At 39.1% G+C, this 25,820-nt stretch overlaps 1 protein-coding gene across 1 annotated transcript; it reads right to left on the bottom strand.

The window, feature by feature from the left end:
* Nucleotides 1-3,426: 3,426 nt before the first annotated feature.
* LOC126972673 (dnaJ homolog subfamily C member 7) lies at nt 3,427-25,365 on the bottom strand. Its single transcript, XM_050819559.1, has 8 exons — nt 25,181-25,365; nt 21,685-21,935; nt 20,693-20,891; nt 15,834-15,972; nt 15,114-15,231; nt 13,673-14,090; nt 12,239-12,414; nt 3,427-5,791 (listed from the first exon to the last, which is right to left on the bottom strand). The coding sequence occupies exons 1-8, from the start codon at nt 25,246-25,248 to the stop codon at nt 5,688-5,690; spliced, it is 1,473 nt and encodes a 490-aa protein (XP_050675516.1). The 5' UTR covers nt 25,249-25,365; the 3' UTR covers nt 3,427-5,687.
* Between the last annotated feature and the right edge of the window lie 455 nt (nt 25,366-25,820).

Below are 25,820 nucleotides of genomic sequence, written 5' to 3'. Positions count from 1 at the left end.
GTTGCCGGCCTTTAAGGAAGTTGTACGCGCTTTTTTTTTAAAGGTACCCATGTCGAAAATTCCCGGAAACACCGCACAAGGAAGTGCATTCCACGGCTTTGTAGTACGTGGAAGAAAGCTCCTTGAAAACCGCACTGTGGAAGACCGCCACACATCCAGATGGTGGGGATGATATTCTAACTTGTGGCGTGTCGTGCGAAGGTGGAATTCGGTGGCAGGAAGCTCAAATGATGGAAGTTTTGAGAGGAGCGCCTTGTGCCATACACGATCAAAGGCCTTCACTATATCCAGGCTAACTTTCTTTGCTTTCAATAGCCGCCGCCCATCTATGTGTTAGGTATACCAGAAGATCACCTGCCGACCGACCATGGCGAAAGCCGTACTGTCGGTCGTTGATCAACTGGTGACCTTCTAGATATACCAAGAGCTGGCGGCTGATAATGCTCTCCATGATTTTGGAGAGCAGGGAGGTAATAGCAATAGGCCTGTAGTTTGCCGGATCCGAACTGTCTCCTTTTTTTGGATCGGATGGACAAGGGCTGACTTCCATGAGTCAGGGACTACGCCTTTTGAATAAGAGTGCCGGAATAAACGCGTTAGCACCGGCGTCAACTCAGGGGCACACGTTCTAAGCACGATTGGAGAAATGCCATCCGGCCCGCTCGACTACCTGACGTCCAACGAAAACAGAGCTCGCCTAACAGTTTTCTGTCTGAACTGTACTTCAGGCATAGAGCTCTGACACCGCGGGATGGTCGGCAGTGTTTTTCCGTTGTCGTCAAGAGTCGAGTTGGAGGCAAAAAGAGCGCAAAGGAGCCGTTGCCGTATGTGCCAAGGTGTCATTTCTCATGTGCAATGGCGGCAGGCCCTGTTAGCCTGATGCCTGTATTGTCAAAATTGTGGGAAAGGATCATCCTGGCACGACTATCCCCTTGCCTAGATATGGGTCATGTAATACCAGACCATCAATTTGGCTTCCGGAAACATCACTCCACCATAGAACAAGTTCACAGAGTGTATTGTACAATTAGACAATGTCTGGAAAAGACGGGATACTGTTCAGCTGCTTTTCTCGACGTACAACAAGCTTTCGATCGGGTTTGGCATAAAGGACTATTGTGCAAAATTAAAATGTACCTTCCACACTCCTACTACCTACTGATGGAGTCTTATCTTAGTGACAGAAAATTTCAAGTAAAGCTCCGTGATGCAAGATCTTCCCTTTTTAGCTGCAGGGCCGGAGTACCCCAAGGCTCCGTACTTGGTCCAGTTCTCTGAAACATATTTACAAGTGACCTACCCCAATCACCAGAAGCAGCTGTAGCAACCTTTGCCGATGATGCGGCGTTCCTCAGTTGTAACAGTGACTCCAATGAAGCGACCAGACTTTTACAAATTCAGCTCGATGCCACTTATGCTTGGCTGACCAAGTGGCGCATAAAAGCAAGGGCCCCTAAGTCTCACCACATCACAGGGTAAGACGGAAAACTTGTCCACCGGTCAATCTAGGCTCTGACACTCTGCCGCAATCAACCTGCGTTAAATACCTCGGATTTTATCTGGACCGTAGGATGGTATGGAAAGACCATATAAAAACGAAGCGCAACGAAATCGACTTTAGATTCAAAAACCTACTCTGGCTTCTCGGTAGACAGTCTGCCTTATCGCTATCTAACAAACTTAGGGTATATTGTTCCATAATAAAACTGATCTGGACATATGGAATCCAACTGTGTTCGACAGCCAGCAAATGCAACATTATGTGCCTCCAGAGAGCTCAAAACAGTATACTAAGGGTACTTTCATCGGCGCCTTGGTACGCTCGAAACTCGGAAATCCATGAGTATCTGGAAATCCCAACCATATTTGACGAAGTAAAACGATACTCAATCAACTATAAGGCTCGTTTGACTACTCACCCAAACCCGCTATCCAGTATACTGTTGCAGCAAAATCCGATTAGAAGACTCAAGAGAGCCGATGTACTTTACTACTTAATTAAGGGGAGATGGGACAGTGGATCCACCTCGCCAAACCTCAACCTCTTGCAACTCACCTGATTATAGTCTTGAGGACTGATCGCAGGTCTAAATAATGGAAAAAAAAATGGCGGCAGGGACGGCTGGTTGAAGTTACCAGCCGTCGCCTCCGGTCCTCGACATTAACCTATACGAAACATAGCGGCACTAGGCCGCTACTTCACGCCGGTATTCTGTGAGAGTGTGGTAATTAACCCGGACGAGTCTGGACGATTGTGCTGACATCATTAGACGGCACGGGTGGGGTGTATATCATTTACCATCTTGCTAATACAAATTTATTTATTTATTACTCATAAAAATGGTTCAAGTTATAATTGTTTAAGTGACCTATTTCTTCATCTGTTCACACATACAGTCCTGAATTACATGAAGTCATGGTTATCCTAATCCTATTATAATATACCTATACCCTATAATTTAATGAGCGAAATTATCTTATATATTGCGCTCTAATCGCTCGCTTAGTATCGGAATACTGTGTCTTGAATCTGAATGATTGCTAATTTTCTAGTGATCTGAAGGGCAGCCATATTGGCTTCAAAGAAGGTGGGCGTCATAAGTACAGCACGGCAATACTTCAAGCCGGTCCACATTCTTGCATTCTACAAAGCGCCGGTCATCTCTGGTCTGTGCGAACCCCAATCTGGTGCACCCAGTATCAGCTCGAACCATTTGACCGCGTGCAACGCAGATTTACTCGAATTGTCGGGGACCCAAATTTCTCTTCACCCTAAATCAATATTTTTATTAATTTAAAACCAAAATTTAAATAATTAAAAACTAAGTCCTCTGAATTGCTAGATCACTTTGCGTTGCGTAGAGACGTCGCTTCATTGTATGTCTTCTACCTCATTTATCACAGGGAGTGATAAGGAGAGCCGTTTCACCTTCACACGACACGCCACAAATTAGGATATCATCCTCACCATCTGGATGTGATGTTCCTCCACAGTGCGGTTTTCAAGGCACTTTCTTCCACGTACAACAATGCTGTGGAGTGAACCTGTGGGATGTTTTCCGTACGAAACGACAATACGACGAGGGTATCTTCAAAAAAATAGCTTACACCTTTCTTAAAGGCCGGAATCCTTCTGTGATCTAGTGTTACAGGGGAGTGTGGACAGCGGTGATCACTTAACATCAGGTGACACCTCTTCCATATAAAAAATGTATGCTTTCATATTATCATATCTGGATATAATTTAGATGCGCAATTTAAAAATAAAGGTTTGTATTTGAGAAATCGTCTGAATACGTAATCTGTATAATGATCAAAGAACTGTAGTGTCTCCCGTATTCACAGTGACAACGGTATTTTAACGTTTAGTATAGAAACTTCTGAGGGATTCTGGAAATGGACCTAGTTCCAGAGTAAAAAAGCGTGTTTTGTTGGATTTTTTTATTCAGACAAGTAAAATTAAATCATAGAACAAACTATTCTACGTTATGCAAAAGTAACATTAGCAATCTACGAAACTAAACTATAGATCTCCCTATTATGTGGAATACGACGTTATTATAACCCAAATAGATAATATAATTTTTGTTACTTTTTACTCGAGCTTGGGAGATCCGAAATTTAACGGTTTTTAACACTTTCGATTTATTTCATTTCGGCGTTTATATTATTCATATTAAAAAAATTATGCAGTGCACCATTCACAATTCTGTTCGTGAATTGCTAGGCTGACCTGACTTAGCATCCCTCACCCAGCATTTCTCACACCCCGCTACCTGAAAGATTCCTACAATTTCACTAATAAAATATGTCCACAGATTTAGGCAGACGTTTATATGTTTTACCTTCCTTTTTTATTTGTTAATTATCCGGTATAATAATAATACAATGTGCATATTGACGATATCTTAACTATTCTACACATCTCGACCTTTTTTAGTAAATAAAAACAAGTTAGGCATGAGGTTTCAATAGAGCCAAACAACTGGTTATAAAAAGACGCACTCGCAGTCTCGTAAATGTTAACTCTCACTACTAGTCTCACATCATACTGCAGGACAGGTACTATCGCTAATTTCAGTTCAATTAGTTTAATCACTATCGAACGAATTAAATGTAGCTAATAAGTTCTCCGGAAATTTTTAATATACTTTCCGTACATTTTGGATGTTATAATATAAAATAAATTGCTAACTTTCTTCTCCACTTCTCGACGGTTTGTTTCCTGAAAAGCACTATTCATAATTTTATATAAATTTCGCGAATTAATGGTATTCATTATTTGGGATCATCCATATTATATCGGACTTAGTTACAATTCTATAGTACCTCATTTTTTTGTTTTAATATTGATGTTTATAGCTATATACTATGTTTGATACCTACACGTATATAAATTTAGCGATAAAAACTATATCGATAGATACGAAACCCTGATATGATTTTAGTCGTAGCTGCAATTGTCTTTACCGCACTCATGATTGTCTCCAAAGAGAATGTAAATACTACGTAATAAAAAGCGGGACTGCCTCAGTAAAAATTGTTAGTATGAAACGTCCAGTGAAATTTGACAAGTTCGAAATAATAATTACAATATGGCGTCGAAGTATAATCCGGCTAAGTTTGAAAGTGAAGAGTGCTTAAAACGTACTGGATTTCGGCTAGATCCGTTTTTTACAAGTATATAACCATGTTTCTATCAATCTCTGCACCTTTCATAGTCGTGTTTTGATGTCAGTATAAGAATTTTTAATAAAATAAATCTTTCACTAATGGAATTATTTGATATCCCAAAACTAGTGAAATACACCATTAATTCCTTTAATAGTAACTAGAAGCAGATCATTACGAGAGGGGTGGTGGCGCGTGTGGTAATGAGACGAATGGTCGTTCCTATTCGGTAAAGGAAATAATATGTCCAGCAGCGGTCAGATGTCAACTGACGTCACAATATAATCAAAACTCCCAAGTTATTACATAATTTAATAAAGCTCAGTTCGAGTCAGGGTCTACTGACGTATTCATTATAATGAATGACATTTATGACGTCTTAAATTTTTGTTTTAATTTGTTGCATGACCACGGCTGCTAGTCCGGTCAGTCGGAATGTCAATTAAATGTTGCCAGTATAAAACTACAATATTAATAATATTATCATATGTTTAAAAATTAATGTTATTTACGCTTTTCAATTTTTTTAAATGTAAAATAGGGACAATGGTCTGAAAAAACTAATTATTATTATATCCGTCTAGAGATTGACTTAAGGAAGCATCAGTCATAGGAAGTAGGGACTTTCTGAGTTTGGCAATAATAATTTTTTCTATTGTTTCTGTTCTTTGTAATAAATTTAAAACAAGATATATGTTACTATTTAATTCATTGTTAATTTAAATTATTCATCCTAGTGCTATTGTAACAGCATTTTAACCCATTAATAACTCTACAAGTAACATTTTTTACTTGTGATCGCGATAGAGTAGACAGTATTGTTTAGTCATACCGCCTTAATATTATAATATAAATAAGTTTTTGGTTTTAATTATTTAAAGCATCATATGAAAAAAAAATCTATAAATGTAGTTTATTTTAACCAATAAGTTTAGTGGAATGGCAAATACTTCAGACAATTTCTATGATAAACCGTAAGTATGTATAACTGTATGAATTAAGGTGATTGAGAGAAATTAACCAAATTGAAAATTGAAAACGTTTCCGGTGTATGGGGTTCCTTGGAAGTCAAAGCCGCTGCCTCGGAAGAATGACTGGAACACGACGTTTGGATCAATGTCTGCAACAAATTAATAATGTTATGGAATAATAGACACATCATTTAGATCAAAATTGTTTTATCATAAACTTACAATAAATACACTCTTTCTTTCTTTCCCAATCGAAACTTCGTAAACGAAAAAAATTTAAACGAAGTTTCGAGACCACTGTGACCTGTAAAAATACCACTGGACAGGCTGTTTCATATGTTTAACAGCAATTTTTTTTGTGCCAATTTGAAGCGCCACTCGCGAACGTCCAGAGAACTAATTTTTAAGTATAGAAATGGCTGCGAGAGAAGCGTATAGCGTAGGTACTCTGAAGTATTATTGCATTTTGAATTAATTTCGGTCGTTCTCCATTTTATTTATACATCAGGAATCAACGTAATAAAGTACACAATTGTGTTTTGTAAATAGTTTTATCTATCGATGTTTCTTTAGCTGAGGTTGTCATCACTAGTTTTAGTACCGCAGACTCTTGCTATATGGCCAACAGCGCCAAAATGGCGAATAGAATCAAATAGTCACAAAAGCACTTTGACAGCCGGCAACCAGTCCAGTGGTAAGAGGCCAGTGATAGTGACACTACTCTATTTTCATGAGGATGAAAAATAGATGTTGTCCGATTCTCAGACCTACCAAAAATTTCATGAGAATCGGTCAAGCCGTTTCGAAGGAGTTTAACTACAAACACCGCGACACGAGAATTTTATATATTAGATAATCTAGACTATATTTGAAAGTCATGAGCATAATAATTATAACAGTATATTGTATTTGTTACTATAAATTATACTTGAAATAGCGTCCATATGCTATGCTGTAGTATAGCATTCATATGTAATAAAGACCTTGGAACGTAGTTTCCTTTCTCTTTTTTTTATTGTTTACTAGCTGACCCGACAGACGTTCTGTATATAATAAATAAAATAAAGTTTTTATATGAATTTGTCAATAATATGTCATAACATCAAGAATTACTTCGTAAATTATGCACCCTGCTGTCGTAATGAAATTGTTTCACAGCAGAACTGTCAAACCGTGCGTCAATAAATTATCTCATAGAAATTATGTACGGACACATCAAAGCAAAAACATTTTTTTTTATTTAATTCCGAGCATTTTCCTATTTATTCACATTTTAAACCTTCTCTGGACTTCCACAAATAATTCAAGACTTAAATTTTCCGAATCGGTCCAGCCGTTCACGAGTTTTAGCGAGACTAACGAACAGCAATTCATTTTTATATATATAGTTTTATTCATGGTGTAATATACATGAATCATGTTTACTTTACTAGAAAAATTATCATAAAATATATTCAGTACTTATTTTGTCCCAATATAGCATAGTTCGATTTATATATATATATATATATATATATATATATATATATATATATATATATAATTTTTTATGTTATTTCTAAAATAAACAGATTGAGATATTCATTCAGAAAGACTAAAAATAATCCCTTGACCTTGATCGACCTTGAATGTGCGTGATCGCTTTTGTATTATATATATATATATAATACAAAAGCGATCTAGCGAGATATATATATATATAATACAAAAGCGATCACGCACATTCAAGGTCGATCAAGGTCAAGGGATTATTTTTAGTCTTTCTGAATGAATATCTCAATCTGTTTATTTTAGAAATAACATAAAAAAAAGTTGATTATAAAGACAAATAAATAAACCCTATTATTTCATTGAAAATATTAATTTATTCTGAAACATGGTTTTTCAACATCATGTCGTGTGTGCAGAGTAAAACACAGACTTATAGCTTGTATTCATAGCTTTCTGATACATTCACTGAAATCATACTTACTATAAGCATTCTTTTACTAAACGTGATATAATACACATAGATTCACTTTCGCACGCCAAAATCTTTTGTAATTCACCGGAATTGAATCTTAGAGGGGATCGATTTGCGAATGGGTAAGTACTGGCAGAAGCTACATTTCATTACAATGCGACAAAAAGTACAAAATACTTTGAAATATTTATTATTATAATATACTAGGTGAGCCAGCAAACATTGTTTTGCCATATAAAGTAATTAAAAAAAAATTTGGGGTATAAAAAATAGATGCGACCGATTCTCAGACCTACCTAGATATATCTTTTTTTTATGGAATAGGAGGACAAACGAGCGTACGGGTCACCTGTTGTTAAGTGATCACCGCCGCCCACCATCTCTTGCAACACCAATGGAATCACAGGAGCGATGCCGGCCTTTAAGGAAGGTGTACGCGCTTTTTTTGAAGGTACCCATGTCGTATCGTCCCGGAAACATCGCACAAGGAAGCTCATTCCACAGCTTTGTAGTACGTGGAAGAGAGCTCCTTGAAAACCGCTCTGTGGAGGACTGCCACACATCCAGATGGTGAGGATGATATCCTAACTTGTGGCGTGTCGTGCGAAGGTGGAATTCGGCGGCAGGAATCAGGTTTAACAGCTCTTCGGAACACTCCCCGTGATAAATGCGGTAGAAGACACACAATGAAGCGACGTCTCTACGCAACGCCAAGTGATCCAGCCGTTCACAGAGCACTGGGACCCCGACAATTCAAATGTTGGAGGTGTCCAACATATCATTGATATGCAGAAGAAACAGCGTGGGAGACAGCACACAGTCTTGGGGCACTCCAGCATTCACGGGCTTCGGGTTCGAGCAATATCCGTCGACAACGACTGTCTCCTTTTTTGGATCGGATGGACAAGGGCTGACTTCTATGAGTCAGGGACTACGCCTTTAGAATAAGAGTGCCGGAATAAACGCGTTAGCACCGGCGTCAACTCAGGGGCACACGTTATAAGCACGATTGGAGAAATGCCATCCGGCCCGCTCGACTTGTACGCGCTTTTTTGAAGGTACCCATGTCGTATCGTCCCGGAAACATCGCACAAGGAAGCTCATTCCACAGCTTTGTAGTACGTGGAAGAAAGCTCCTTGAAAACACCGCTCTGTGGAGGACTGCCACACATCCAGATGGTGAGGATGATATCCTAACTTGTGGCGTGTCGTGCGAAGGTTGAATTCGGCGGCAGGAATCAGGTTTAACAGCTCTTCGGAACACTCCCCGTGATAAATGCGGTAGTGTTTTGACTTTGCACGGGCGATTTGCCGCTTAAAAAATCTGGAGGCACGGTTGTATTTCTTCTTAAGAACTATGCAGTTCGGATCCTTTGTGCCCAGCGCCGCAACCCAAGCTCCATACGCCTGTTTTTTGCAGTCAGATGCTGCTTTAACTAACGCATCGAACCAGGGCTGTGATCTGCCACCGATGGGTACTGCAGAGTTTGGTATAAAAATATCCATACCCTGTAGTATTACATCGGCAACTGCAACGGCGCAGGCACTAGGATCATCCGAAGGGAAACAAACCCTGCCCCATGGGTAGGATGCAAAAAAGGAACGCATCCTATCCCAATCTGCTGACTTGTAGTGCCATACGCGGCGGGTCGCTGGTGGTCTGCGACGTTGGCGTCGGATAGGCACTACACTCCTGACCAGGCAATGGTCGGACGTTCCGAGAGGGGCGTCGACAAAGACCTGGTAACCATCGGGATGTGTAGTCAGCAGAAGATCCAATAAGGACGGCATGTGGCTATCCACATCCGGGAGCCGCGTTGGCGACTCAACCGATTGGGACAGACCATACGCCAATGCAAAATTATGCGCAGATCGCCCTGCGTAGTCTGTGGTACGTGATTCAAGCCATTCGGCATTGTGCCCAATGAAATCACCCAAGACTACGATTTCAGCGGAGGGGATCTGTGCAAGCACGTCGTCAATTGTCGCTTGAACGCAGCCCATGAGATGGGACTTGTAGACACACGCATAGATGCGGACGCGGTCCTCTAAATCTACGCGGAGCCAGAGAGTGGACAGGTCCCTACCCTCAAAATTGCCGAGACGGCGACAGCAGATATCCTCCCTAAGGTACACACATACCCCGGCATGAGGCAAAAAATTGTGCTCAATTTTGTACCCGGGGTACGTTAAATACGACGTATCGCTAGGTCGAGATATATGCGTCTCCGTAAGGAAACACAAGGCCGGCTGCGCCGTCTCAAGGTGGTGGTGGACGGCGTTTAAGTTGGAGTGAATTCCCCTGATGTTACAAAAGTCCACATTAAGCGTGGAGCGGGGTGCCGTGGTGTGACTGCCTCGTTTGTCCTTGGTCATGCGCGGTACTGTGCCCTCCCCAGAATACGAGGGGCAGCCCGAGCGCGAATGCTCGGGAAGGGATTCTCCGGCTCTACAGGAGCCGGTACCCTCCTGGGGTAATTTATCTTTATATACCGCTCTCATATTTTTTGTTGGGGGTAAGGGGGGGGGGGGGGGGGGGATTGGCCTCCGGTCCTCGACACTAACCTATGCGAAACATAGCGGCACTAAGCCGCTACTTCACGCCGGTATTCTGTGCGAGTGTGGTAATTAAACCGGACGAGTCTGGCCCGATTGTGCTGACGTCAAAAGACGGCAGCGTGACTCTCCTACTTCTTAAAAGCCCTTAGTCACCTCTTACGACACCCATGGGCCTGGGACTCCCCTATTCTTTCTACGCCCCGGGAAAAGTACAGGGCAAGCAGGGCATATCGTGCTACGAGGGCTGCAACAAAAGTATCGGGAATGGAATATTTCCACTGTTCCTGTCATATTAAAATATTTTTAATTGAAAACTCCTTGGTTTTAAAAATTGAATACCATTTATTTATTTAAAAAAAGTTTCTCGGTCTTGTCACAAGGTCTCTTCAAACTTGTTTAGTTGTTGAGAAAATGGAATTGACTCGAGAAAATTCTAGAGAGATGATTTATTATGACTTTCGAAGTGGTTTAACACAAAAACAGTGTGTTGACCGGATGATTTCTGCATTTGGCGATGAAGCCCCATCCAAAACCACAATTTATCGCTGATTTGCTGAATTTCAACGTGGACGTGTCAAGCTCAGTGATGATCCCCGTCAAGGTCGACCAAAAACTGCAGTCACCAAAGAAAACATTGATGCTGTGCGTAAGCTGATTGAGGAAGATCGACATGTGACATACCGCGAAATTCAGGCAACTTTAGATATTGGCATGAGTCAAATACAAATAATGTTGCATGAACAATTAGGTGTAAAAAGTTGTTTTCCCGATGGATACCGCATTTGCTCTGTGAAGAGCAAAAAACGGATTGCGTTACTTGGTGCGTCAGAACTCTCGAAAGATTCCACGCAGGATCCTCAAATGCTGTATACAACATCGTATCAGGTGACGAATCCTGGATATACGCGTACGAACCCGAAACAAAAAACCAGTCACGAGTTTGGGTGTTCGAAAATGAGTTAAAGCCAACAAAAATTGTTCGTTCACGGAGTGTTGCAAACAAAATGGTGGCCACGTTTGTCTCCAAAACCGGCCATGTTGCGACTATTCCTATTGAGGGACAAAGAACGGTTAATGCAAAATGGTATTCTATCATTGGTTTGCCACAGGTCGTTTCTGAACTCCGTAAGAGAACTGCAACCGCCGCATCATCCTCCATCACGACAATGCGAGTTCTCACACCGCGCACAGAATAAAAGAGTTTTTAGAGCAAGAACACAGAATTATTAAACCATCCGCCGTACAGCCCCGACCTAAGCCCTAATGATTTCTATCCCTAAAATAAAGAATAAATTGCGTGGTTAGAGATTTTCATCGCCTGAAGAAGCTGTGGACGGCGGAAGTTGTATGTATTTTTCAATGCTGAATCATAATAAAATAAAATTTAAATAATTGTCAAAAAAAAAAGAAAATCAGCGGTCACCCTTATCATTTAGGGATATGAAAAATAGATGTTGGCCGAATCTCAGACCTACCCGATACGCACACAAAATTTTATACAAATCGGTTCAGCCGTTTCGGATGAGTTTGGTAACAAACACCGGGACACGAGAATTTTATATACTAAATTATTATCTCTCGCAGAAATGCTAACAGCTATGATTCAGTTATAGGGAGGTATATTCCGAGGTTGTCTCGTTTCACTCTGTATGTGTGTAAAAATTTTAGAGATAAGTTAAAAATTACAATTTTTGAACACCCTGTAGCTTACATTCTAAGTGGGTCAAACATCTGGTTCTTTATCACCGCCCACCGGCCGAGCGAATAGACATATCGCTGTGCGTGTGCGACGGAATAGCGCGATCGAAAGATAGCGGTGTCCTGTTTTCGCATAGAGATATGAATCAGCGATGACCGGTTGAATGCGAACCTGATCTAATGATGCTTTGTTTGTAAACCTTGTGTATGTACTTACTTAAGTTTTTTCTGTTCTTATTTTAATTATCATTACGAACTCAACTCATGTTAGCAATCCGGACATATCTTCGTGATTTTTGGTTTGCTGTTTTATTTATATAAATTTGTAACGTTTTAAATAAATAAGAGTGAGAATCTTATATGAAAAAATACTAACCAACACCGGAGCTATCGCCATCGAGATCTTGTCCGTGGTCGTAGCGAGCACGTTTTTTAGGATCGCTGAGAACGCCGTATGCCTCGCCGACTTCCTTAAAGCGTTTCTCTTGTTCTCGGCGGTCGGAGTCAGATGCGCTCGCGTGTCTGTCCGGGTGATGGACCAGGGCGCGTTTTCTGAAAACATTGTTACAAATATCATTACAACAGACTTATAACAATCTTCAAGAAGGTATAAATAAAGTGTCTTCTATAACCAGTGGGTTGGAATCCAATCATAATTCTGAATATATCAGAGCTGTGACCAATGACGTTCTATACACATATAAGGACATATCATTCGCAGTCTGACAGTGGAAGAGTACCAGTCGGAGGCTCCTATGCACAGAAAGCCGGCTAGATTATGGGTACCACAACAGTGCCTATTTCTACCGTGAAGCAGTTATGTGTATACATTATTGTGTTTCGGTGTGAAGGGCGCCATAGCTAGTGAAATTATTCAGCGCAGATGTAGTGCCACTCAGAATTTTTGGAGTTTTTCAAGAATCCTTTGCGGCACTGCATTGTTATAGGCAGGGCGTATCAATTATCATCATCTGAACGTTCTGCTCGTCTCGTCCCTTATTTTTATAAAAAGAAAAAGAACATCTGAATATAAAAGAGCTGTAACCAATGACCTTCTATATACATATAAGGACATATCATTCGCAGTCCGATAGCGGAACGGCAAAAGTATGCTTAAAGACAATGTAGGCATACTTTTGTCATTAGTCGTGCGTCAACTTATATATTACAACAATATTATAAGAAAATTAAACTTTATATAATCTTAACACCGATTATTACCGTTTAACTTAGAAGACACATACTCAAAGATTGGTAGTCTACTCTAACAGGATACTGGCAAATCTGTGGTGTCTTCCACAGAAGCCACAGTAGGAAGAATAGAATAGACCAAGAATATTTTAAACAACTGGAGTAAATGCGGTGATGTATATATATCACACTTGAAACTTATTATGGTGTTATTTGTGGCATGTTCCAAATGTTTATTTTATACTTATAAGTGCTAAAGCTTAACCCCCTTATTCATAATAGTCTGCTAACTTAAAGCAATGCTAATTCTCACTCAATCTTCTTCTATTGACCTAAGTCAGAATGAGAAAAAACACTCCTTAGCGGCTGTTTTAAGTTAGCGGACCATTATGAATAAGGGGGTAAGAATGGCAATTATTGTTAATTAACCCCGAAAACCCCCTTGCATATAAAAATCCGTTAAATCATAGCTGACCTCTACTAAAGGAATATAACTACCAATATTCAAGTTTTTGGGCCAGAGATATCATGATGAATCAATGATGAAACATTGGTGGGAATCTCTTATATATAAGTAGGTGTGTAGATTATGCTAATTTGAAACACTAAGCGTTGGTACCTGTAAGCCTTCTTAATCTCATCTTCTGATGCAGACTTTTCAACACCGAGAATTTTGTAGTAATCCTTGCGTTTGGATTTTTTCAATGCAATTTTCGCTTCAGTCAACAATTGTTTGTTTATTTTGCTTTTATCTATTTTGTACAGTCTCTCATAGTCCTTTACAGCCTCTTCGAATTCACCAAGCTCCGTATAGCATTTAGCGCGGCGAAGTATCGCTTTTACGTAGTTTTCGTCGAGCTCAAGAGCTGCTGTACACGCATTGGCCGCTTCTTGTGTCTGGTTCAGTTTGGCACATACTGTTGCCTTGTTGAAGTACAACTTGGCATTCACCTTTCTGTTGGTCTTGTCAATTTTAAGAGCCTCGTTGTAGAGATTCAAAGCTTGCTGCCATCGGCCCATTTTGAATGCCTCATTACCTGAAATATTTCGTACTTTTTTTATATATCTTTATTAACTGTGGTGGTACATATGAGGATTACATGAAATTATATTACATAAGTTATATATATATATATATATTAATAAATCAACATGTAAATTTGCATCAACATAATATAATCAATATGTTATGTTTCTATTTAAAGTGATGAAGCCACAACTTGAGAGTTGAACAAAGCAAACAGAATTTTATAACGAGACGGTACTCGAACGGTTAGCTCAGTTGGTTAGAGCATCGGCACGGAACGCCGGAGGTCGGGGGTTCGAAACCCGCATCGTTCATAAAATTTTGTTTTTCAAATTTTATCAACATATTATTATATTATTATCATCATTTGTTTTAAAATATCCGGACGACGGACAGATTTTCAAGAATGTACAAAACTTGAACAAAAAAAAACTTATAGGACATCTGGATTCGAACCAGGGTGTTCTGCTTTCCGAGCTATTACAGTCTTGTATATATTGGCAAGTTTACCTTTGTATTCTAATGTTATTGTAGCTGTTTCTCATTAAAACTACATTTTTTTTTAATTTAAACCTAGCTTTTTATCGCCCCGAAATCCCCTGTATACTAAATTTTATGAAAAATCGTTGGAGTCGCTTCCGAGACTCAGATTATATATATCTTATATATAAAATTCTCGTGTCACAATGTTCGTTCCCGTACTCCTCCGAAACGGCTTGACCGATTCTCATGAAATTTGTGAGCATATTGAGTAGGTCTGAGAATCGGCCAACATCTATTTTTCATACCCCTAAATGTTAAGGGTGGTCCACACGATTTTTTTTTTTAATTTTTTTGACATTTTTTTTAAATTTGTTTGATTATGAGTCAACATTATAAAAATACATACAACTTCAAATTTTCACCCATCTACGATGAACAGTTAATTTTGTATCGCAATTTTAATATCGGCAATACAACGTTTGCTGGGTCAGCTAGTATATATATATATACAAGAATTGCTCGTTTAAAGATATGAGATAAAAAAACCTACCTTCCTCTTTTTTTTGTTTTAATAGCTTAGCCCTCTTGTATGCCTCGAATGCCTTTTTGTGGTCAGGTGCGAGTCGTAGAACTTGTTGGAAATGTTTGAATGCTTGGTCATCTTTATCCTTAAAAAAATTGGCTCACTTAATTGAACAGTTTTATTTAACTTGTTATAATTTAGTACAATATGTTATGTTTTTAAAGTGATAACCCTCACTTCTAGGATTAATACACAAATAAAATTTGAAAAACAAAATTTTATGAACGATGCGGTATTCGAACCCACGACCTTCGGCGTTCCATGCCGGTGCTCTAACCGACTGAGCTAACCGTTCGAGTACAGCGTCGCTATAAAATTCTGTTTGCTTTGTTCAACTCTCAGGTTGTGGCTTCATCTACAGGATCTACTTTACAGTTGATAACCTGCTCAACCCCAATATTTGCATATTAGCAAATTGACTTGAGAAGTCGCTCTTGTAAATCTAAACAAATGTTATGTTTTTAAAGTAATAACCCTCACTGTGTGTAGATGAAGCCACAACCTGAGAGTTGAACAAACCAAACAGATTTTTATAGCGAGGCGGTACTCGAACGGTTAGCTCAGTTGGTTAGAGCACTGGCACGGAACGCCGGAGGTCGTGGGTTCGAATACCGCATCGTTCATAAAATTTTGTTTTTCAAATTTTATGTGTGTATAATTTAGTACCTACATATTTAATATCCTTACCTCAAAATACAGACACAGTCCCCTGACGTAAATTGCATCAGTGTCGAAACTATCCGATCTAAGTGCATCATTAGCGATTTCTTGAGCTTCCCCAGATCTGCCAAGTAAGGCTAAACATTCCGCTTTCATTAATTTGGCTCTGCAGAAAGAAAATTTGGAGTAAAGTTATAACAGACAACATAAATTGTAATCGGTTATAACTATGGGTACACTGTCATGAAGGTCCGGACGAGATATACCAGTGGGAGGCTCCTTTGCACAAGATGCCGGCTAGATTATGGATATCACAACGGCGCTCATTTCTACCGTGAAGCACTAATGTGTAAAATTACTGATTTTCGATATGAAGGGCGCCGTAGCTAGTGAAATTACTGGGCAAATGAGACTTAACATCTATGTCTCAAGGTGACGAGCGCAATTGTTGTGCCGCTCAGAAATTTTCGGTTTTTCAAGAATACTGAGCGGCACTGTATTGTAATGGGCAGGGCGTATCAATTTCCATCAGCTTTGATGGAATAACTTATGTAGACAATCACTCGTAGATTTTTTCTTCCGAATTATGTTAACTCGTTTCAAAATTGTTTGCCCCTTAGAACAAGAATGGAGATTTTGTGCAAAATAAATTTCATATTTAAATATGGAACACTTATTAGTATTGATTGTGATTCAGGTACTTTGCAATAACTGGCCTTCAGTATGAGAAAATATTTTATTAAGTTTGACTATTTCTGCTGCTTACATTTTTTCTTTCGATAAAATGAATTGATCCTCACATGAAATTGATTCGATCCGCATTTAAAAAATATCATTAAGATGATTGACTCAGAAATAACTTCTAATATATAAAATTCTCGTGTCGGTGTTTGTCACCAAACTCCTCCGAAACGGCTGAACCGATTAGTGTGATATTTTGTGTGCATATCGCGTAGGTCGGAGAATCGGCCAACATCTGTTTTTCATACTCTTAAATGATAAGGGTGACCCACCTCAAAATACTTTTTTATTTTTTTGTCATTTTATTTTATTATGATTATGTATTGATTTTTTTTTTATAGAATAGGAGGACAAACGAGCGTACGGGTCACCTGGTGTTAAGTGATCACCGCCGCCCACATTCTCTTGCAACACCAGAGGAATCACAAGAGCGTTGCCGGCCTTTAAGAAAGGTGTACGTGCTTTATTGAAGGTACCCATGTCGTATCGTCCCGGAAACACCGCACAAGGAAGCTCATTCCACAGCTTTGTAGTACGTGGAAGAAAGCTCCTTGAAAACCGCACTGTGGAGGACCGCCACATATCCAGATTGTGGGGATGATATCCTAATTTGTGGCGTGTCGTGCGAAGGTGGAATTCGGCAGCAGGAATCAGATTGAACAGCTCTTCGGAACACTCCCGGTGATAAATACGGTAGAAGACACACAATGAAGCCAAGTGATCCAGCCGTTCACAGAGCACTGGGTCCCCGACAATTCGAGCTGCTCTGCGTTGCACGCGGTCAAATGGATCGAGCTGATACTGGGGTGCGCCAGACCAGAGATGACAGTGTGATATCCATGTGTGGCCGGACCTGCGCTTTGTAGAGCGCTAGAATATGGGCCGGCTTGAAGTATTGCCGTGCTATATTGATGACGCCCAGCTTCTTCCAAGCCAATTTAAGAGCCAAGCCTCCAGGTGGCCACGGAATTGGCTCGAGATTTCGAGACCCAGTATTCCGATACTAGGCGAGGATTTAAGGGAAGTGTTATCGAAGAGCGGTGATACGACAAATTGGGTTTTTTTAGTGGTAAACGCGCAAACTTGAGTCTTCTGGGGGTTGAATTGGCAAAGGTTAAATTTACCCCATTCCGCGACCTTCTCGAGAGAGGACTCGATAGAAGACACAAGTTTCTCCCGGCACTAGTCGACGTTTTCCCGAGAGAGACCTGCATGGCCCGTGTATACGGCATCACCAGTGCTGTCGTCTGCATAGCAATGTATGTTGGAGGTGTCCAACATATCATTGATATGCAGAAGAAACAGCGTGGGAGATAGCACACAGCCTTGGGGCACTCCAGCGTTCACGGGCTTGGGATTCGAGCAAAAACCGTCGACAACGACTTGTATGCTGCGCCCAGTGAGGAAGCTGGAGGTCCACTTGCATAAGCTCTCGGGAAGCCCAAATAATGGAACTTTTGAGAGGAGCGCCTTGTGCCATACACGATCAAGGCCTTCGCTATATCCAGGCTAACTGCCAGGCCTTCCCCCTTGCTTTCAATAGCCGCCGCCTATCTATGTGTTAGGAATACCAGAAGATCACCTGCTGACCGACCATGGCGAAAGCCGTATTGTCGGTCGTTGATCAACTGGTGACCAGAAGGTATACCAAAAGTTGGCGGCTAATTATGCTCTCCATGATTTTGGAGAGCAGGGAGGTTATAGGAATAGGCCTGTAGTTTGCTGTAGTGTCCTGTAGGGCTGATTTCCATGAGTCAGGGACTACGCCTTTGGAATAAGAGTGCTGGAATAAATGCGTTAGCACCGGCGTCAACTCAGGGGCACACGTTCTAAACACGATTGGAGAAATGCCATCCGGCCCGCTCGACTTCCTGACGTCCAACGAAAACAGAGCTCGCCTAACAGTTTTCTGTCTGAACTGTACTTCAGGCATAGAGCTCTGACACCGCGGGATGGTCGGCGGTGTTTTTCCGTTGTAGTCAAGAGTCGAGTTGGAGGCGAAAAGAGCGCACAGCAGATCGGCTTTCTCTTTTGCCGTATGGGCCAGGGTTTCATTCCTCAAGTGCAACGGCGGCATGGACGGCTGGTTGAAGTTACCGAGAGCAGCTTTCGACAACGACCAGAACTTACGTGTTCCAGTCGGGTAACTGGAAAGCTGCTCGCCGATTTTGACGACGTGCTTTGACATCTCACGGGCGATTTGCCGCTTAAAAAATCTGGAGGCACGGTTATATTTCCTTTTAAGAACTTTGCAGTTCGGATCCTTTGTGCTCAGCTCCGCAACCCAAGCTCGATACGCCTGTTTTTTGCAGTCAGATGCTGCTTTAACTGACGCATCGAACCAGGGCTGTGATCTGCCACCGATCGGTACTACAGAGCTTGGTATAAAAATATCCATGCCCTGCAGTATCACACGGCGCAGGCACTAGGATCATCCGAAGGGAAACAAACCTTGCCCCAAGGGTAGGATGCAAAAAAGGAACGCAACCTATCCCAATCTGCTGACTTGTAGAGCCAAACGAGGCGGGTCGCTGGTGGTCTGTGACGTTGGCGTCGGATGGGCACTACACTCCTGACCAGGCAATGGTCGGACGTTCCGAGAGGGGCGTCGACAAAGACCTGGTAACCATCGGGATGTGTAGTCAGCAGAAGATCTAATAAGGACGGCATGTGGCTATCCACATCCGGGAGCCGCGTTGGCGACTCAACCAATTGGGACAGACCAAACGTCAATGCAAAATTATGCACAGATCGCTCTGCGTAGTCTGTGGTACGTGATCCAAGCCATTCGGCATTGTGCCCGTTGAAATCACCCAAGACTACGATTTCTGCAACCACGTCGTCAATTGCCGTTTGAACGCAGCCCATGAGGTGATCGGTTTCTGCGTTATCACTATGGGACCTGTAGACGCACGCATAGATGCGGACGTGGTCCACTAAATCTACGCGGAGACAGAGAGTAGACAGGTCCCTACCCTCAAAATTGCCGAGACGGCGACAGCAGATATCCTCCCTAACGTACACACATACCCCGGCATGTGGCATAAAATTGTGCTCAATTTTGTACCCGGGGTACGATAAATATGACGTATCGCTAGGTCGAGATATCTGCGTCTCCGTAAGGAAACACAAGGCCGGCTGCGCCGTCTCAAGGTGGTGGTGGACGTTTAAGTTGTTTAAGCTGTGCGAGTGTGGTAAGTAACCCGGACGAGTCTGGCCCGATTGTGCTGACGTCAAAAGACGGTAGCGTGACTCTCCCACATTCAATAAGCCCGTAGTCGCCTCTTAAGACACCCTAGGGCCTGGGACTACCCTATTCTTTTTACGCCCCGGAGAAGCACAGGGCAATACCTACAACTTCAAATTTTCACGCTTCTACTATCAACCCCTGTTTTTTAACCACGGTTTTTATATTATTCTGTTCTATCCACAGATCCGCAATAGGGTTGCAAGATGGTTCGTAGTTATATTGGTGACATCATAGATTTGATACCACTAGAACAAGTAACTTGAAGAATAGCAAGATAAGCCACCCACACAATTACATTACATTCACTAAAAATAGTTGCACAGCACAAAATGAGTTACAAAAATAGCCGTTGGTTACCTATAAGGTCACACATTTATTTGTGGCTATATTTCTCTCTATAATATTATTCAAGTAGGCTTAAACTAAGCACTTTTGAATAGTCACTACAAATATTTCTTTCAAATTACTGAAATTACTATATGTTTGTAAAATTTTGAGCTCGTGAGAAAAGCATACAAAAAACACAATGGCCACTCTTTTCAATCAAATAGATTTTACAATGGCTGTAATATACATAACAATATAGTTTGTAAGGTGTTGCATCCAATATATGAATCATATTTAAATAATATAATTAAATAAAAAATAAACTGTATAAATTATTTTTTATTGGATTGATTAACCTTTAGAGCTTGAAATCATTGTTGTGTAAGGATGATGATGAACACGATGATTGTAATAACAAATGAAATACATTCAATGATTTATTAACTATAACAGGTGTGACCTGGCATTACAAGCAGCACCCATTCACAAGTTGACTCATTGACCAGCCATCATTAAAGGAATATAATCTAGTAAACAATATCTATTAAATAAAAGGAACTATACTCACTTGGAACATGAAGGACTGTACTCAAGGCAACGATCTATACAGAAAACTACTCTTCTATAATCACCACTTTCTAATGCCTTTTGTGCATCATCATGCAATTTTCGGAGAGATTCCAAAGCTCGTTTCTCATTTGAAGCACAATCTGCACCACCAAGTTCAGCAGCTTTTTTAACAGCTTGCTCACCACCAGTCAAATCACCTGTAAAATGATTCATAAAACAAATTTAATTTATATAAATTTTTTGTAATTAAATACAACTATAGGGACAAAATAAGGTTTGTAGTAAAGACAATCTGTGAAAAGTGGTTAAATTACCCTGTGATGAGCCTGGTTGAACTTTTATCATTCCCTAACTCGGACAGAAACATTAATTAATGTAAATTAGTAAAGAAAAAGAATTGCCTCTCCACTCTCATATTGTACAAAATACAATTATACAAAATAACTGCAATTGCATCCCTATTTTAACAACTACACCATCTTATTAAGTAGTAAGAAGAATAGTAATGCTGATTACTACCATTGATTACCCAAAACTTTTCCTGGTCTAATATCAATATTCATACAAATGATTTGAGTTTTCTTTAGTGTTAATTCTGCCAATATTTGTCTTTAAATAATTCGACATGTGTTTCGCCTCTACACGAGGCATCCTCAGAAAGTGTTGTCTCGCCAAAATCTGGCACGAGACTGAATCAAATGAGCCGGAAGCCGCTCTTTTATACCATCGTCCCATGAAATGACGCGCTGTGATTGGTCGGCTGTTGTGACGTATTACCCCAGGAAAAGATACGTAACAAAGGTGATGAGACTAAATTTGTTTGTTCATTCAACAATGTAAATATGTTATTTTTGTGATTTATTATTTCTAATTGATCTAACACATTTAAGCGAAATCCTTTTTAGATGTATAATTATGAATTTCCGCAAAGTAATGCCTACTTCAATAAATTTTCATATATTGAAGTTATAATTATAGACTACCACTTACCAAGTGCTATGCAACATTTAGCAATTCTTATGTATCCCTTAGTAAATGTAGGATCAAGAGCAATAGATTTTTGTGCATCTTCTAATGCTTTTTTGTACATTCCAAGCATCATATAACATGCTGATCTGTTTCCATAGTATGATGCATTTTCTGGACATAATTTTATTGCTTCCTCATACATGGCCAGAGCTCCTGTGTAATTTTTAAATTTGTATAAGTGATTTCCACTTTCTTTTTTCTCTTCTGCAATTCTGAAATCACAATTTTGAAATATCTTATTTATTAGGCTGCATATTAATAATTTATTTGGTCATCATGTGAAAAATAAAATATGTTAGTGCCCAAAAGTCAGTCTAAGTAATGTTTAGCCTGAGGAGAAAAGACCCCCCGTCATCCTCCAGAATTATCAACCCCCCAAACAACTATCAACTATCAAACAACTATGCAAAATACTTGGGAATGCATTTGGACAGTCAATTTACTTGGAGAAAACACATACAGACTAATAGGGATGAAATAAATATTAAATGCAAGAGTTTATATTGGATGTTGGGACGGGAGGCCAATATGGATCTATGGGATTCAACAGTGGGGCTTGGCAAGTGACCTCAATATTAGTCTAATACAGAGATGTCAGAACTGTATCCTGAAAGAAATCTCAAATGCACCATAATTTCTAGGATTTGGATAGGCTTTTTCTGAAATCCATAGCAACAATATATATTAACACAGTAAAAGAGGAAATAAGAAACACTAAAATTAAATACAAAAACAAACACATTAACACATAATCAAATATCTCATCACTATTTTTAATATGCACCATTTTGAATCTCTTTTAAATTCAGACTTCTTAGTATGTTATGCACATTAGTTATTAAAACTCGGCCACGGAAATCAAATAAAATATGTTAAATGTGGTGACAAGTAGTGGTCTGTGTCAAGGTGGGTCGACTTCTAATGATTCTAATGATGATATTCAATCTTTTCATAAATGTTTTGATCACCGAACTCAGGAGGGCTAGAATAAGCTCTAAAGCCTAGATTCAACACAAAAGTCAGTATATAACCTGGAATATAAGAACACAAAAGTTGAAATGGGCAGGACATATTGTGATCAGAGGAATAGACAAGGAATGGAAAAAAAGACTGAAACAAAGAAATAAGATGATAATATAAGACAGCTTACAGGAACTATCTGGGGTAGAGTAGCTTCAGGAAGGCAGGAATGGAGAAGATTGGAGGAGCTAACATGGATTGAAGTATAATGTTAATAAAATCATACTTTGATGGTATTTAGGCCTGGAAATGGACCAGAAAATATTCCTGAGATATATCTGAATGATTATAGTTTAAATTTGTGTCAATGACTGCAATGATGAGAGGATGTGAAGGCCACTCTCGGCACATAGTAATATGATTACACAAAGGTTAGCAAAGTGTATCAAAACTTATTGCCTGTGTCATCTGTCAACTGTGGTGTAATTTTGCAAACAAGACCTTAAGCACTATAAGACCCAAATGATTTGAGTTTTCTTTAGTGTTAATTCTGCCAATATTTGTCTTTAAACACTGACACGAGACAAAGATTCTTTGTGCCAGATTTTGGTGACACATGTCGAATTGTTTAAAGACAAATATTGGGGATTTAACACTTAAGAAAACTCAAATCATTTGGATAATTATGGATTTCCGTAAAGTAACACATACTTCATAAATTTACTATAAGACACACCAATATAAAGATTCATATCAAGCTCTTATGAAACTTCCCAGATTTTGCAATGCTACAAATATGTTTGTGAGAATGAGAATACCCAACTTTTTGACAATACTTTGTCCAAAAATAAAATTCTGGTGACTGTCTCTAGTGTTAATTACAATGATATAATTATAAAATATGGATATGATAATTTTTTTCACTCAATATAAGTGTATTTATTTAACTTTATTTATTTATAATTTTTATTAAGATCCATACTTCTGAGACTAACACAACTATAGCTGGAAGTTATAGCTTTGCAGACTCCATCAAAAAGCTGTTAAAAGAATAAAGAGCATGCATTTAATGGTGAGTGACCAGAAGACCCACATCAATCAATATATCAAAGGATATTGGTTACTGATGTTCCCAGTGGGAATTCCCCACTAGGCTCATAGTTCCAAATTGGCTTTGTCTTGCTCACATTAATGTCATTACTTGTGGTAGTGTTGTGGGGTGGTGAGTGGCAATGGGTGGTACAAGTGCCATGCTCATAAACCTTTGCTACTTATGGTGGCTGGTTAAACTTTAAAGTTAATATATATCTTCATAATTGTTAATACTCACATAATGCATTTATGAATTTTTGGTCTCTGTGGATTATATTTTCTTTCTTTTTTTATGTAACTCAATTATAGTCATTGAGTATTTGAGATTTGAATATTTTTGTTGCATCACCGAACAGATTATTATTAAAATAATTTGTAAAACAATAAAGCTACCGGAGCAATAAGCCACCAAATACCAATGTCATGAAGCAATGAGGTGGTAAAAGCTAAATTCTAACATTCATAAGTGTCATTTGTGGATTTGATTTGATATGAAAACTCATGCCATACTGGCCATATAGCTCTATACCATGGCCTTCACTTAACTGATTTATTTATGTACTTGTTAAATGTCACTAACTAGACCTTTAACATCAAAAATGTTTAACTCTTTGATCCTTAGTGAGTAGTAGTTCTTCTGCTTGTATGATGTGCCAATTTAAATTGGGACTTTTTGGAAATTAAAGGTCCTCAGGAACAGAGGATATACAAAGCTGCTTCCTCTGCATCCTTATAGAACCTACATGCTAGATCTTGTATTGTTGTTTATTTAAAAATAATGTTACCTTTATCAAATGTCATTAAAATACAAGAATAATGTTTCCTCATTCCAACAGCTTGCTTCGCATAGCAAAATGCTACCACCTATGCATTATAACCATTAGGGCAGATAAAATATATCTAAGTGTTTATCTTCAAGGATTTTACTACATCACACATCTTTAAATGAAGATTAAGCTTTCTGCGTTTAGTTATTAATAGGCCAAACTAGTACTGTGTCTAAGTTATTTCATTCCTTATCAAGAATAGTTTGTTCTACATTTATCAATTTCATCAACACACATCTAGAGTTTCCCTATTTTTTGGACAAGGAATATCATTTACTACAGTACTATCCTTTTGTGTAAGTCTTTACCAAACACCAGTACAAAAGGATAGGTTTTATGACAGTCACTTAGTTTTTTAGTTATAATTATTTAGAGCATTGATATCAAGACCATCAGTTAAGAAATAATGTTTATTTTGAAAATGATCATAGGTCATCGACTTGCTCTACAAGTAGGTCAAGTCAATAAACCTAAAATTTAAATCCTTTTCTTTAATCATGTTGTACTCATAGTATACACGGAGTGTATGAAATTGATTATTATGATTTATAATAAAATCAGAATGATAGGAAATTTACCTTTCAGGACTTTTTGGTACTAAATCATCGATTGTGAGATCCAAATCAACTACTTCTGGTTCTGCCATTTTTATGAAAGTTTTAGTTTAAATCAAATATAATTTTTATTAGATTTCTACCTCCTAAAATATTGTAGAAATACAGCGATTATTTTTCACTACTCACTACAAGAAGAAAGGAATTTTAATTTTTTTTTGTGACATTGATGAATAAAACCTGTACGTTTTTTTTTTGTATTTATGGCTCGGTTACTGAGAGTGGGACCTACTCTATTCTATTTAATCTTCCTACTGTGGCTTCTGCGGAACACATACCATAACATAGCCAATGTCACGTTAAAGTAAACAACCAAGCTTGGAGTACTTAAAATGTGTTTTCTAAATTTATACGGCGAGAATATCACTCACATTCAATTCGCAGATTTGATATATTAAGAATACTTAAAAGCCATAATATGCTCGATGACCTTAATTCAACTTCCCAAAGAGTAGATCTCAAAATGAACATGAACAAGAGGAAGATCATGTCTAATGTCCATGTCGCACCTACTCCCAATCAGACACCGTGCTTTAGAAATTGTTGACGAGTACGTCGAACAAACAATCCAGAAGACGAAGAATTTTAACCAGTGTGTGTTGTT

This window comes from Leptidea sinapis, chromosome 27 (genome assembly GCF_905404315.1).
Source record: "Leptidea sinapis chromosome 27, ilLepSina1.1, whole genome shotgun sequence".
Lineage (NCBI taxonomy): Eukaryota > Metazoa > Arthropoda > Insecta > Lepidoptera > Pieridae > Leptidea > Leptidea sinapis.
The sequence above is the reverse complement of the archived record's forward strand: the minus strand, read 5'-3'. Positions and strand labels throughout refer to the sequence as shown.

Bases quoted from the DNA above. Each gene is read 5' to 3' on its own strand.
- LOC126972673 (XM_050819559.1), bottom strand. From the start codon at position 25,248: ATGGCAGAACCAGAAGTAGTTGATTTGGATCTCACAATCGATGATTTA. The intron at 15,973-20,692 runs GTGAGTATAGTT...TTCTTTCTGCAG, and splicing joins TACAGTCCTTCATGTTCCAA to AGCCAAATTAATGAAAGCGG. The intron at 12,415-13,672 runs GTACCAACGCTT...CAATGTTTTCAG, and splicing joins GAGATTAAGAAGGCTTACAG to AAAACGCGCCCTGGTCCATC.